General features: G+C 30.5%; 1 protein-coding gene across 3 annotated transcripts; it reads right to left on the bottom strand.

Moving 5' to 3' along the window:
• Nucleotides 1-9,340: 9,340 nt before the first annotated feature.
• Nucleotides 9,341-12,949, bottom strand: LOC112721529 (ACT domain-containing protein ACR8). 3 transcript variants are annotated; one of them, XM_025772581.3, is made up of 8 exons: nucleotides 12,618-12,949; nucleotides 12,336-12,513; nucleotides 11,628-11,673; nucleotides 11,409-11,523; nucleotides 11,258-11,325; nucleotides 10,579-11,145; nucleotides 10,388-10,492; nucleotides 9,341-10,236 (listed from the first exon to the last, which is right to left on the bottom strand). In XM_025772581.3, exons 2-8 carry the CDS (start codon nucleotides 12,395-12,397, stop codon nucleotides 9,871-9,873), a joined length of 1,329 nt encoding a protein of 442 aa, XP_025628366.1. In that variant the 5' UTR covers nucleotides 12,398-12,513; nucleotides 12,618-12,949; the 3' UTR covers nucleotides 9,341-9,870. The 3 variants fall into 3 exon arrangements, with proteins under 3 accessions (XP_025628366.1, XP_025628367.1, XP_072063008.1); XM_025772582.3 differs by having other exon boundaries at nucleotides 12,336-12,446; nucleotides 12,618-12,918; XM_072206907.1 differs by having other exon boundaries at nucleotides 12,336-12,948.
• Between the last annotated feature and the right edge of the window lie 2,754 nt (nucleotides 12,950-15,703).

Here is a 15,703-nt window from a genome sequence, read left to right as displayed (position 1 = left end):
AAAGCATAAGCTTGTAGACCTCGGGGTCAACCCCATTGGTCTTAACAGTATCACAGATCTGCAAGAACTCAGTTAAGAACTGAAAAGGATCTTCTGATGGAAGTCCATGAAATTTGCAGTTCTGTTGCATTAGAGCAACTAATTGAGGTTTCAGCTCAAAATTGTTTACTCCAATGGTAGGGATTGAGATGCTTCTTCCATCAAACTTGGAAGTAGGTGTAGTATAATCACCAAGCATCCTCCTTACATTGTTATTATTTTCGGCTGCCATCTCCTCTTCCTTTTCGAAAATTTCTGTAAGGTTGTCTCTGGATTATTGTATTTTAGCTTCTCTCAGTTTCCTCTTCAGAGTCCTTTCAGGTTCAGGGTCTGCTTCAACAAGAATGTTCTTGTCCTTGCTCCTGCTCATATGAAAAAGAAGGGAACAGAAAATAATAATAGGGATCCTTTTTACCACAGTATAGAGGTTCCTTATTGTTAGTAGAAGAAAAGAAGAATGTAATGTAAGGAAGAGAAGAGGAAAAACTCGAACACAGAGAGGAGGATGGGGTTTGAAGTTTTGGGTGGAAGAGAAGTGTTAGTAGATGAATAAATAAATAGAAGGAGATGAGAGGTAAGAGAATTTCGAAAATTAATTAAAATAAAAGCTAAATTTAAAGTTAAATTTTGAAAATTAAAGTTTGAAATTAAATTAAAAATTAAAATTTAAAATAATTAGTTAATTAAAAAGGAATTTTGAAAAAAAAGAGGGAGGGATTTTCGAAAATTAAAGGTAGAAAGTTAGTTGGGCAGTTTTGAAAAAGATAAGAATCAAACAAAAAGTTAAGTGGTTAAGAGATTTTGAAAATCAAATTTCGGAAAGATAAGATTGAAATTTGAAAAAGATGTGATTGAAACAAAAAGATAAGATTGATTGAAAAAGATTTGAAAGTCAAATTTTGAAAATATAGGAAGTTAGAAAAGAAGTTAGAAAAGATTTTAAATTTGATTTCGAAAAAGATATGATTGAAATTGAAAAAGATATGATTGAAAATTATTTTGAAAAAGGTTTGAAAAAGAAATTTAAAAAGATTTGATTTTAAAAATTAAAGTTGATTACTTAACTAACAAGAAACAAAAAGATTTGATTTTAAAATTTAAAGATTGAACCTTTCTTATTAGGCAAGTAACAAACTTTACATTTTTGAATCAATCACATTAATTGTTAGTAATATTTTCGAAAATTATGAGATAGAATTAAGAAAAATATTTTTGAAAAATATTTTTATATTTTTCGAAAATAAATTAGAAAAAATGAAAAAGATTTTATTTTTGAAAAATATTTTGAAAAATATAGGATTTTCAAATTGAAAATTTGGTTTGACTCATAAGAAACAACTAAATTTTAAAAAGTTTTAGAAAAGTCAACTCAAATTTTCGAAAATTTATGAGTGAAAAAGGGAAAGATATTTTTTTTATTTTTGAATTTTTAATGATGAAAGAGAAAAACACAAAATTGACTCAATGCATGAAAATTTTGGATTAAAACATGTGATGCATGCAAGAACACTATGAATGTCAAGATGAACACCAAGAACACTTTGAATGTCAAGATGAACACCAAGAACTATTTTTGAAAAATTTTCAAGAAAAGAAAACATGCCAGACACCAAACTTAAACATTTTTAATTTTTAGACACTAAGAATTCAACAATGCATATGAAAAACAAGAAAAGACACAAAACAAGAAAATATGAAGATCAAACAAGAAGACTGGCCAAAAACAACTTGAAGATCATGAAGAATGCAATGCATGAAATTTTTGAAAATAATTTTTAGAAAATTAAAAAGATGCAATTGACACCAAACTTAAAATTTGACTCAAGACTCAAACAAAAAACACAAAAAAATATTTTTGATTTTATGATTTTGTAAATTTTTTGTATTTTTCGAGAATTAATTGGGAAAAACGAAAAAGAAGAAAATATTTTTTTGATTTTTTTCGAAAATAAGAATAATAAAATCAAAAAGGTTAAAATTAAAATAAAGTTACCTAATCTGAGCAACATGATGAACCGTTAGTTGTCCAAACTCGAACAATCCCCGACAACGGCGCCAAAAACTTGGTGTGCAAAATCGTGATCATTGCTCCCTTGGTAACGGCGCTAAAAACTCAATACGCACGTTCATGATCTTAATTCTATTTCACAACTTCGTACAATTAACCAGCAAGTGCACTGGGTCGTCCAAGTAATACCTTACGTGAGTAAGGATCGAATCCCACGGAGATTGTTGGTATGAAGCAAGCTATGGTCATCTTGTAAATCTCAGTCAGGCGGATTAAATTGTTTTAAGAAATTATAGTGGATGAAAATAAATAAAATATAAAATAGGATAGTGGTACTTATGTAATTCATTGGTGAGAATTTCAGATAAGTGTATAGAGATGCTTTCGTCCCTCTGAACCTCTGCTTTCCTGCTGTCTTCATCCAATCCTTCATACTCCTTTCCATGGCAAGCTGTATGTAGGGCATCACCGTTGTCAATGGCTACTTCCCATCCTCTCTGTGAAAATGGTCCGATGCGCTGTCACTGCATGGCTAATCATCTGGAGGTTCTCGATCATACTGGAATAGGATTCATCCTCCTTTTGCGTCTGTCACTACGCCCAGTACTTGCGAGTTTGAAGTTCGTCACAGCCATCCCTTCCCGGATCCTACTCGGAATACCACAGACAAGGTTTAGACTTTCCGGATCTCAGGAATGGCCATCCATGGGTTCTAACTTATACCACGAAGATTCCAATATCTCAGACTCGGTCCTCTATATTAGATATCTAAGAGATACTCATTCTAGCTTGTTTGCATGTAGAATGGAAGTGTTTGTCAGGCATGCGTTCATAGGTGAGAATGATGATGAGCGTCACATAATCATCACATTCATTATATTCTTGGATGCGAATGGATATCTTAGAATAGGAATAAGCTTGAATTGAATAGAAAAATAGTAGTACTTTGTATTAATTCATGAGGAACAGCAGAGCTCCACACCTTAATCTATAGAGTGTAGAAACTCTACTGTTTGAAAATACATAAGTGATAATGGTCCAGGCATGGCCGAATGGCCAGCCCCCATGAAAGTCTAAGATAGCATAAAACTAATTAAAGATGATCCGAAGATTTCAAATAAATAGTAAAAAGTCCTATTTATACTAGACTAGCTACTAGGGTTTACAGAAGTAAGTAATTGATGTAGAAATCCACTTCCAGGGCCCACTGATGCGCGGAAAACTTGTCTCATAACAAATTTCCTTCGGCAAGTGTACCGAATTTGTCGTCAAGTAAAAACTCACAATAGAGTGAGGTCGAATCCCACAAGAATTGATTGATCAAGTAACTTTAATTAGAGGAATGTTCTAGTTGAGCAAATCCAGGAATTGAGTTTAGAATTGCAGAAAATAAAATGGCGGGAAGGTAAATGACAGAAAAAGTAAATGCTAGAATTAAAGAACTGAAAGTAAATGACTGAAGTAAATTGCAGAATTGTAAATGGGAATGGGGGGATTGCTCATGAAAGTAAATGACAGAAAATAAAGAGAATGGGTAAGATCAGAAATGGGGAGTTCATTGGGCTTAGGAGATGTTGCATTCTCCGGATCAATTTCATTTTCATCTCTTCCTCAATCAATGCACTCATTGATCTCCTTGGCAATCTTAAGTGATTGAATTACAATTTCTTGTAATTCAATCTCTCAAATCTTGATCAATAGCCAATTCCTTGGTCAATTGCTCATGAGAAGAGATGAAGTATGGTCACTGATTATACCACATGCATTTTCCAAATCAAGTGTTGAGAGGATTATAGTCACATACCCATCCAAACCCAATTTGGTCCAGCATGAGAAAGCATTTCTAGCTTGATCTCTTCATTCCTCTTTCAAGGTTCAGAAGAGATCCAAGTATGAATAGCTTCTTTTCCAAGATAACTACCCAATTGGATGAAGATCGAAAGCTTTCAAGTAAAATCAAGAGAAAAGATAGAAGAAGAATAATGAAAACTAATATTGATCCATCAAATTACAACAGAGCTCCCTAACCCAATGAAAGGGGTTTATTTGTTCATAGCTCTGGAAAATGAAAACAAAGATGGAGAATACATGATGAAACTAGAAGTGCAGAGAAAGTAAAATACAGAGAGTAATTCTATGCCAAGTGGCTCCCTATATTTTCCAACTCACCTAATTAATTCTATGCCAAGTGGATTTTAGGTATTTCTTGGAATAGGATCCATTGATCATTTTGCTCAGGTCCCTCAATTTCAACCAGAAAATACCTAAAATCACAGAAAAACACACAAACTCATAGTAAAGTCCAGAAATGTGATTTTTATTTAAAAACTAATAAAAACATAATAAAAACTAACTAAAATATACTAAAAACATACTAAAAACAATGCCAAAAAGCATATAAATTATCCGCTCATCAAGGACCTAGGATTCCAGGATTGAAAACACTCTGTATTTTACTTTTCTCTGTAATTCAGTTTTTACTTTCAATGCAATTTACATTCCACTTTTCCTTTCCCAGAGCTATGAACAACTAAACCCACCTTCATTGGGTTAGGGAGCTCTGTTGTAATTCAATGGATCAATTCTAGTTCTTATTCTTCTTCTTCTTTCCATTCTCTTTGATTTACTTGAAAGCTTTTGATCTTCATCCAATTGGGTAACTGTCTCGGAAGAGAAGTTATTCATACTTGGATTTCCTCTGAACCTTGGAAAAGGAATGAGGAAATCATGCTAGAAACGCTTTCTCATGTTGGATTGGGTTGGGGGTTGGATGGATATAGTGACATATAATCCTACCATTACTTGGATCTAGGAAAACATGTGGTATAATCAGTGACCGTATTTCATCTCTTCCCATGAGCAATTAGATCAAGGAATTGGGCAATTGGTCAAACTTAGAGAGATTGAATTGCCAAGGAATTGGGATTCAATCACCTAAGATTGTCAAGGGATCAATGAGTTGCATGGATTGAGGAAGAGGTAAGAATGAACTTGATCCGGAGAATACAATATATCCTGAGCCCAATGAATCTCCCATCTCTGATCTTTCCATTCTCTTTCTTTTGTTGTTTTACATTTATGTTCATCATCCCCATTCCCATTTAAGTTTCTGCAATTTACCTTCTGCCATTTATATTCTGTTATTTACATTCCTTGCTATTTACGATTCTCGCCATTTTAATGTCTGCAATTCCCAATTTAAATCTGCTCAGTTCAATTAGAATACTCCTCTGATTAAAGTTGCTCAACCAATCAATCCCTGTGGGATTCAACCTCACTCTACTGTGAGTTTTTACTTGACAACAATTCGGTATACTTGCCGAAGGAAATTTGTAGCAATACAGATTTTCGTGCATCAAGTATTTTTCTAACAACCAAATTAATCTATAGAATTAAGAGCTATATAATACTACAAACAAGCCAATCACAATTATTTCTCAATCAGATAAGAATTACTAAGTAAAGATTAATTCTAATCACAAAATAGTAGTGAGTCACATATTGAGACAATTATAATTTGGTATTAACAGTCTCTAATCAATAATTCAATTACTACACATGAATCCAGAACAAACAGAAAAAGATACAAGAAAAAAAGAGAAAAAACCAGATCCAATCAATAGTGAGAAAAAGCCACAGACAAAAAGAAGAAACAATTAAGACCTGAATGGCATTGTGGAAGATACAGGGAATCAAAACATGTTATCAAAAATGAAACTTTTTCAGCTTCAATGCATTATTAATCAGCACTTTCATTTATAAATTGCGACAAATAAACAGAATTAAAAAATCAAAAACCCTAAGGCTTGAAAAATTTTAAAATTGAATTTAAAAATCAGAATCATAACAACAAATGATGACAAATAAAAAGAATTTAAAAACAGAATTAAGAAAAAAAATCAAAAACCCTAAGAGATTGGAAGATGCTGCGACAGAGGAAAAGAGGCTGGACGTTGGCGGAGAGGCTGGACGTTGCAAGACTGACAATTGACGAATTGTGATGGAGCACGACGACGCTGAGAACGACGAAACACCAAGGCGTTGAGAATGACAAAACACCAGGGCACTGAGAACGGCTGGAGGCTGACGAACTGCAACTGAGAACACGCGGCTGCTGGATGGCGTGAGGCTTTGACCGACAGCGATAGAGAGGACTGTGACGGAGAGAGGAGAATGGAGCATGAGATTGCATGAGTGAGAGAGGAGTTTGTGACTGTGTGCGCGGCGTGAGTGTGTGAGTGAGAGTGAGAGGAGTGTATGACAATTTAAGGTTTCTGAAATATATATATATATATATACACACATAATAGGTTGAAAATGGGTACGCTTTTAAAAGGTGACCAAAACTTAAAATCGTGCCGATTGATACCTTTAGGCCACGCTTTTGAAGTATGCCAAAAAACGTAGCGACGGTATTTTAAAAATGTCACTGTAACTTAACTCTATTGGCACGTTTTAAAAGCATACCTATTGCTCAAAAGCGTGGCAAAAAAAGTGTGGCTAAATCTCTAATCAATCGCCACCCTCATAAAAGTGTAGCTACTGACCTCTTTCAGAACGCTTTTGAAGTGTGGCAAAAATAAGGCGTGGTCAAATCTCTAATCAATCACCACCCTCATAAAAGCGTAGCCATTAACCCCTTTTGACTACACTTTAAAAAGTGGGAAGAAAAAAAATGTTACCAGAGAGACTTTTTTTTTTCTTATAGTGACTTATTATACACTAAATCAATTTATGAATTTGGTGTCAATAATTTCTAGAACTTGCAAGCATGGGAACAAAAGTTAAAATGCTACTAAACTAGAGTAAAAATAAAGCATAACCAAATATCTGAATTTTGAAGGGCACATCATCACTTAAATTGGTTTAAAAAAATAGATAGAATGAAAGCAACAGTTGAAGCCATATGGCATTAACTATATAAACAGAAAATTCATGTGGAGTTTAATAGATGCATCTTCGTCATGGGTAGTGTTTCAGTGTATGCTACATGCATGCACCTTGTTTGGGTACCATTACTTTTGGGTCTTCATCACCTAGTATTCTTCACATGATACTGCATCCTTTGCATCATCCATGTCAAGCATGCATCAAACCATAAAAATTGATTTCACGTGAGCCGGCATGTCCATGTCTCCGAATATTGAATTGCCACCTGTCCAAATCATGTAATGCTTTAGAAAATCTTGAGTTACTAATTAACAAATCAATTGCATAAGTGATCAATAAATTGCCATAATATTTTATTATTAGTTATGCTTGGTGTTACCATAATATGTAACTTAGTTGCCTTATGTGTTCTATAGGATAAACCTTGTGCACATTAATTTGATATGATAAGCTTGATTTCTAAGATAAATATATATCAGATTGGGTAGAGACTAATGACTATCCTGAAACCTTAAGTACATTAATTTCTTTCTATATATAATTTACTAAAAGATTATGTGATGAATTAATTAGATTAAAAATAAAATAATATGTGAATTGATTGGATAGTGACTATCCTAAAATTAAACATGATGCTTAAAATGTCCGTCCAAGTTGTACCAAATAAAAAATTATATCTGGCATAGTTCCATTCATTAATTGAACAGACAAAATGATTTTATGTAGCGTCCTCGAACAGCAAGATGGGGAAAAGGGACTATTTGCTTTAGTTTAATTTCTCCCTCTTTCCCTATATGTATATATGTATCTGGAGCCGTTTCAGCTACGTAATAAGTAAATAGAAGATTTTGGATTTTAGAGAAACGAAACTTCCAACTCTTAGCTTCTTGCTTAAATTACAATAGATGGAGCCATCTTTCTGGATAAGAAGTGTTCTCTAAAATTTTATTTTATTTGTACAAAAACCATATATAAAAGTGGCAATGCAATTGATGAAACTAAAGGATAAATTACTATTTCTTATATATTATAACACGAAATTTTTTTATACAATTTTAATATATGAAATAATCATATATTTAGGGTTTGTTTGGTTGAACTTTTAAGAAAAGATCTTTTTTCGAATTATTTTTTTTTTAAAAGATCTTATGAAAAAGTAAAAGTAATTTTATGTTTAGTTATCTCATGCAAAAAGATCTTTTTATCTATCAATTATGTTTGGATATAACAATATAAAAGTATCTTTTTGTTTATTTATTACATGAAAAACATCTTTTTTTTAAGGAAAAAAAATCTTTTAAAAAAAGATGTAAATTACAGCTTCTAAAAAAAGATGTTTTTCTGATTTTTCTAGTACTTTTACTTTTACTACTCAAAATTGGCCAAATACGCTAAAAAAGAAAAAAAAAATTAAGTTTTTAACACGTATTTCAAAAATTTATTTTTATCTAAACTTTAATTATGTATTAGATTAGTTAAGTGCTTGTTTGGGCGTCATTATTTTGATGAAAAAAGATCTTTTTTTATCAAAAACAATGGCGCCCAAACAAACACTTAACTAATCTAATACATAATTAAAGTTTAGATAAAAATAGATTTTTGAAATACGTGTTAAAAACTTAAAATATACTTTAAGAGTATGCAAGTATTTATCAAATTTTATTATAATCTCATTAAAATGAAAATAATGCAATAAGTTAATTATTTAGAGTTTAATTTAAACATTATACTTCATATTCAAAAAATATATTAAAAAATTTATTTGTGTTAAATTACATGTAAAATTATACTATTATTCAATAATATATAAAAAGATAATAATTCACCCTCTAATTTCTAAAAAGTACCGAAATAATTGCCTACAGTAATCTATCAGGACTCTATTAGATAAGATTTTTACATGAGGTTAATTCTTTCTGATATTTGATTTATTTTAACATTCTCATATGTTAACGCCATTATATTAATTACTTATATATTACAAGTTAGAAATTAGAATAGGAAAAATTTCAAGTGTACTGAAGAACATCGGTATTTCAATTGTTTTAACCATTGATTTTAATTAATATATATTATATATATTTTTTATAATTCAGATCAACCGTTTTAACCATTAATTTTAATTAATATATATTATATATATTTTTTATAATTCAGATCAACCGTTGAAACAACTGAAATACCGATGTTCTTGGTACAGTTAAAACTCTTCCGAATAGAATAATATATCAGGTTCATGTACAAATACTTCAGTACTTATCAGAGTTCTTTCCAAGGGGGCCCCAAGATCCAGCAAGATCCGGTAGTGGCAATGGGTAACACAAGGTGGAGCCACCAAACAAATAAAATTCAAACGCGTGCAGAGTCAGTTATTGGAGAAACAAAGTTAACAATTTACCAGTATAAATTAAATAATGGAGTCAACCACTTTAATTAATAACAATAATCATCCAAACGTCGTTATGTACACAATTTTAATGACTTCTACATAATTTTTTTTTTCTTTTTCTTCTGTATGAACCAAACTTTGTGCCGCCTCTACCTAAACTGTGTGCCACCAAGAATCCAATCCCTACCTATATTTCCATCCAACTTCACAACTACCGTCCCACCAAGGTAAACAACAACCTTCTTCTATAATGCCCTATCTCTCATGCAAATTCTTTAATTCCTCACGCAAAGCATTTAAAATGGTGTAAAGTGGGGCCCCATACCCCTCCAGCTACATGTATACCTATCTGTTGTTTTTCACCAACCAAATCCCAACCCAACCAACTAGGAACAACTACCATCACCAAATTCCACCTTTACTTTTTATGTACACAATGCCCAAGCATGAAGCAAAGAATATTACTAGCTAATATGCTCTAATTTAAAAAGTTGAACATTATCTTCCTTCCACTTCCTTCTAAATTCCCTCCTCACTTTCTGCTTTAAGAACAAGATTTGATTAAGCCCAAATTGTAGAGATTCCTCCTCACGAGGCTACCAAGAGACAATAACACTGCCCCACCAACTCCACCTGGTTGATCTCCTTCGCTCTTTGTCTTCTGTTGACGTAATAAAGGCAACTCCTTCACTTTTAAATTGCTTAACCCAATTTTCTGCCTAACAGATTCTATTATTTTTGGGTCAGCTGGGTAACCCATTGCATCAGTTACATAGAAAACATTTGCAGCCACACCTCCAACGGTAGATATTTCAGTTCTAGTCACATTCATCCCATTCTCTCTGAACGTTCTCATAACCTCTGCTAAAAGGCCCTGCTTGTCTTCAGCATATAACTCTAGCCTAACACCCTGTTATCCAAAGAATTACGGATAATTATTAGAACTTGGAAATGGGAAGAATAATTAATCATAGTATATGTTCATTCATATTGATCAATAGGTAGATGCCAATTTAATATAACAGATAAAAAGTGCGTTTAAATGATGCTTAATGATTTACCTCATTTGCCCTTCTCTCCACAGCAGCTTGCAAGCATTGAATCACACGTTGGCGCTCTGGTTCTGAACTAATTGGAGTGCCATCTTTATGCCTTATATAAAACTCCTGTAAGTGACAAATTGAATATCATTAAATAAGCAAATAAATTAAGATGTGAGATAAAAAGAACAGATTTTATGTCGAATAAATACCAGGTAAGCTTGATCATCTTTTGTGTTAATAGTTGCATGAAACACAACATATTCCATGTCTGTCAAATTGCACACAACATCGAACATTAGCTTAATTCGATCCTTGCACTGAACATTTACAACAGAGTAACCCTTTTCCGCCCAATTTTGCACCGATACAAATGGTGTCTCAGGGGTAAACTTGAAAATGCGACTCCTTTCATAGTCACGGTCAGCAAACATCATCTGGTGTAGCCTTCTTTCCGGGTGTATGACAGAATTAGAAATTGAAGTTTTTGCACTCCTAATGTCATTGTCACCCTTCAAAACATTTCTTAAACGTGCTTCAAGCTTATTAATCTTCTGATAGTCCTCAAGAGCAGATCTGGAATCACAGTCTCTAACATAGATCAGGGAGGCAATCCTGCCATTGTGAGTCCAAACCTTTGCCTCAACCACATCGCACTGCAGCTCAGCCAGTACAGCAAACACCTCCGAAAGAATACCAACACGGTCAGTGCCTGTTAATTCCAGGGCAGTGAAACCATTGGAGCTGTTGATTTTACCATTGTGAATACTCCCAAGTGACTGTTACCAAATATAGACAAGAATTTAAGTTACAATTAAATTCCAATCAATTTTAATCAGTAAATAGGATCAAAATTAAATTAAATAAGAATCTCAATCCTCAATCCAATACCTGTTCAATATAATTTAATACGCTCTCATCCGTTAACTTGTTTCCTAATTGGTCTGTAACATGGAAAACTGCGTAGATATAGCCATAAGTTAGTGCACATCAGGATAACTAATTACTACTAGAAGTAAAAAAGGAAAGCAAAATAGCTTACCATCCATGAACCACCTTCCGTCGGAGGAAATGTAAGCCTTCTTAATCAAAAGGTCCAGATCAGCGAGCACTTGTATTGCATCCAACAAAATCCCATGTTTTCTGGCGCTATCAACCTGTGAACCACATCAAAGCAAATATTTCTATTGGTTTTTCCTGTTTTACACGAAAACCTAATTTTTAAAAAAAAAAAAAACAAAATGAAGACATTTTGCTGTACCTTAACTATAGTAGCTGTGGAGCACACGGCATTGTCAATTACGACCCTGTTTTGCAGGTAAAGGTAAAAAGTTAGTCATTTTTTTCCTCGGAATTCCAGATATTCAATGTCAACAATTTTGTTCTGTTTTGAAAAACAAGGAATTATTGCATAAGCGTTGAAGATGAAAAGAACAAATAAAACTCTGGAAGGGTAGGCAAAAGAAACAATAAGGGAAAAAATTAAGAAGGCAGAGTCAAGATTATTTAGATATAGTTATTTGCACAAATCAATTTTGAAAAGTTGGTGAAATTAGGAAAATGCTTTTGTCATCACTCTTACACATTTTGGGGATTTGGCAAAATATTTTAAAAGATTTTGTAATGGAACCGCTACAAACGAAACATGAATGAAATCTCATGTAAAGAAATTTACGAATATTCTAACACGTGATGAAAGCCACCGGTTTGAATTCCAAATTACGAGATCTGGAATGATGAACATTTCAGAGAATTCGTTGGAAGGAGCTAAACACATGGCGAAATCTAACAGAGAAACTACATAAGAATGACGATTAACACACAAATTTGAGATAAGATTCACCAAAAAATCAACCTGATTCTTGACACATCTCAAAATCATATCATATAACTCCTAAATATGGAAACCAGAAAAGAAGGCAACAAACATTGTAAAAATTTGAAGAAGATGAAGGTTTAACAAACGGACCTAGGCGTGCTCATCCGAATCACAAGCTTCTCGTATTCATCCGTACAAGCTGACCACTCCATTAATCCTTTTTGCGAGCTTCAGAAACCTCAGTTTTCAGTACACTACACTCTGTTGCAGAAGTAGATTTACACGTTTCAGAACCTCCTTCTTTTTATGTATGTGTATATATATATACCTGAAGCCGCAGCAACAAGAAGAAACGTAAATAGGTAAAGGCTTAAATTCCAAACGGTGGCTTTTATTGCAATTCCACCTTCGAATCAATCGCCATAAAACTACCTTCACCAAACTGTCGCCTTCTCTCTGCGTTTGGCAACACTGCCAGAGTTACTTCTCTCTCTTCCAACCGCAAAGCATGCTTCGTTCTTAACTCTTCCAAATCCTCACACCGCACAATATACTTATGCGTATTTATATTTACGACAATTTTCTTCCCACCCTTCCTTTATTGTTATTTAATTATTAATTAGAAAAATGAGGAATTTCTAAGCGACGCCTACACGGAAAGAGAGAGAATGTTATTAGGCCGTTTGACATAGAGTGAGTGAGTGACTAAGCCTGCCCGTTGGTTTGCCCGCCCTGACCGAACAAGCTCTTTCTCTATCCTCCTTATGTCCCGCTACTCTCACAGTTGTATTCTTTACTGACAGGTCAACCAACCACGAGGACACGTGTCGTGGGGAAACGGGGTTAGTTAACGATCCAGCTGGCAGAACACGTGGGATCGATGGCGGTCTTGCTTTGCGTATTGTGGACTCAACAGCTGAGGGAGTAGCTGATGCTCGATTAATGAGAGGGGTCGATCCACGTGGCAAGTTGGGACCAGGTAAAAAGCAATGAAAAAACGGCTTATTTAAATATTTTTTTAAAAAATAGTTTAAATAATAAATATTTATGTTAAAAATAAATTATTTTATATTTAGTTTTTTAATTCTAAAAGTGCTTATTTAAAAAAATAAGATAAAAACTTTTTATTATAAAAAAATTTATTTTTTTTAACTTTTGTATAAGTATTTAAATAGTTTTTTAAAAAGCTACCATTTGATTTTAAAAATTGCATCAAACATTAATACTACTACTTTTTATAAGTCAAAAACTCAAATAAATAATTTTTAAAACTTCCCAAACAAGCCCACAATCTTGTTACTACTCATCTTAGTGTGTGTTTAGATTATAATTTACAAAGAAGAATTTGTATAACATTAATTTTGTAAATTTGATTATGATAAAAAATAAATTTATATTAACATAATTTATATTTGTCAATCTTTATAACAAAATAAATTATAATAAAATAAATATTATTTAAATTATACTACTCAAAATTAATTTTTAGATAAAAAAATTATTAAAAAATATCAATTTAAATAATTTTTTATATTATCCTATTATTTTATTTAGATATTTAAATAGGTCTTATTAATTAATTTTATAATAAAACTAATATTTATTTATTAAATTAAAAATAATATATAAAAATTAATAAAATATATTTTATATTAAAAATAAAAAAATATATGAATAAATTAATAGTTTAATATTTTAATACAAATAAATATTAAATTAAAAGATAAAACACTAATAAAATACATAAAAAAATAACTAGCCAAAAAAAATAAGTAAAAAACTAAATGATCAAATCCAAATAAAAATAAAAAAAAATTCCTAAAATATAGGCCTAAAAGACAGTATAATAAAAAAAATCTCGTATAAACTAAGAAATAATAAAAACTCTAAAAAAAATAGCATACATGAGAAATCAAAATACTAAAAAATTAATATAGAAAATATTTATTATATAAATAAAATAAATACAATAAAAAATAAAAATATAAAAGAGAATACTACAAATTTTATAATGTCAAACAAAAAAAATGTTTTATAATTTTTTTAGTATTTTCAGTATTTTTTAATTTAATATTATTTTTTATTATAAATTTTTATTATTTAATTTTAATATTATTTATAATTAATTTTTTTTTATTTTATTTTTTTAATAAAATTATTATTCATATTATACAAAATTTTAATAATAATATAGTATATAAGAATAAAATAGAAGATATAATTGAGTGAAAAAAATAAATTTTTACACCTAATTTTTTATAGTAACAAGCTAAGATAACTAAACTACAATTTTTAATTTCATGTAAACGTGTTCAGAAATAAAATTATTCCCGCGTTCAGAATATATAAAAATTACCGAACATAAAAAAATGTTTAAGAGACTCAAACATATTTTTTTCTTCTTCAATATAAAATCAAACACACCCTTTTAAATATCATACAATTTATTATAATTTCTATCAATTAATTAATTGTAATTCAATTTAAGTGATTATTTTGTTACGAAATTATTATTTTTTAATCTATTTATGGGCAATACATATATTAATTATAATTGTAAATTAAACTATTTTACATTAAATGACTTATATAATGGTCATCTTATTTATTATCATAAATACTGAATTAAATAAGTCATTATTCTCATTTTATATTTTAATTAATAAGAAAAATATATTTATAAAAAAAATATTAAAACATCACTATTTAAGAAAAAAAGAAAGATACGTGAAAAAAAAGAAAACGAAAAGTTAAAACATCACTATTAGAAAAAAACTGTTAATATGTGTATGAATGGAGTCGGAATTGAGGAATATATATAGATATAAAAAAATAAAAAATTATTGCACGATTGTAGAATAAAAAATAATCATATATATAAAACGAAATAATTATAACAAAAAAATAATTAATATATGTGATTTAGATGTTTTTAATAACCGAAAACATAGAGTTTAACAAAATATAATTCACATATTTTTTTATTTATGTATATGTATAGAATTATTTATGTATATGTATATATATTAAAAAAAACTACGGTAATATAAATATATATAGAATTATTTAATAAAATTAATATATAAGGTTATGGAAAGTTCTATCTAAATTTGACAATAACAAGACGACTTACATAGAAATGTTTCTCATGGATAATAAGGTAAGTAAATTATTTTCTATGATTCTTTCAAGTGATGTTAGGTCCATTTTATAAATTTTTTAGTTCATATATTTTAATGTTTTTAATAACCGGTAACATAGAGTTTAATAAAATATAATTCATATATTTTTTTATTTATGTATATGTATATATATTAAGAAAAACTACCGATAAATATATATATATATATATATATATATATATATATATATATATATATATATATATATTAACAAAATTAATATATAAGGTTATGAAAAGTCTCATCTAAATTTGACAAGAACAAGACGATTTACATAGAAACGGTTCTCATAGATGATAAGGTAAGTTGATTATTTTTTATTATTCTTTCAAGTGA

The sequence above is a fragment of the Arachis hypogaea genome, chromosome 11 (assembly GCF_003086295.3).
Source record: "Arachis hypogaea cultivar Tifrunner chromosome 11, arahy.Tifrunner.gnm2.J5K5, whole genome shotgun sequence".
Taxonomy (NCBI): domain Eukaryota; kingdom Viridiplantae; phylum Streptophyta; class Magnoliopsida; order Fabales; family Fabaceae; genus Arachis; species Arachis hypogaea.
Note: the sequence above shows the minus strand (reverse complement) of the source record. Positions and strands in the feature narration are given on the sequence as shown.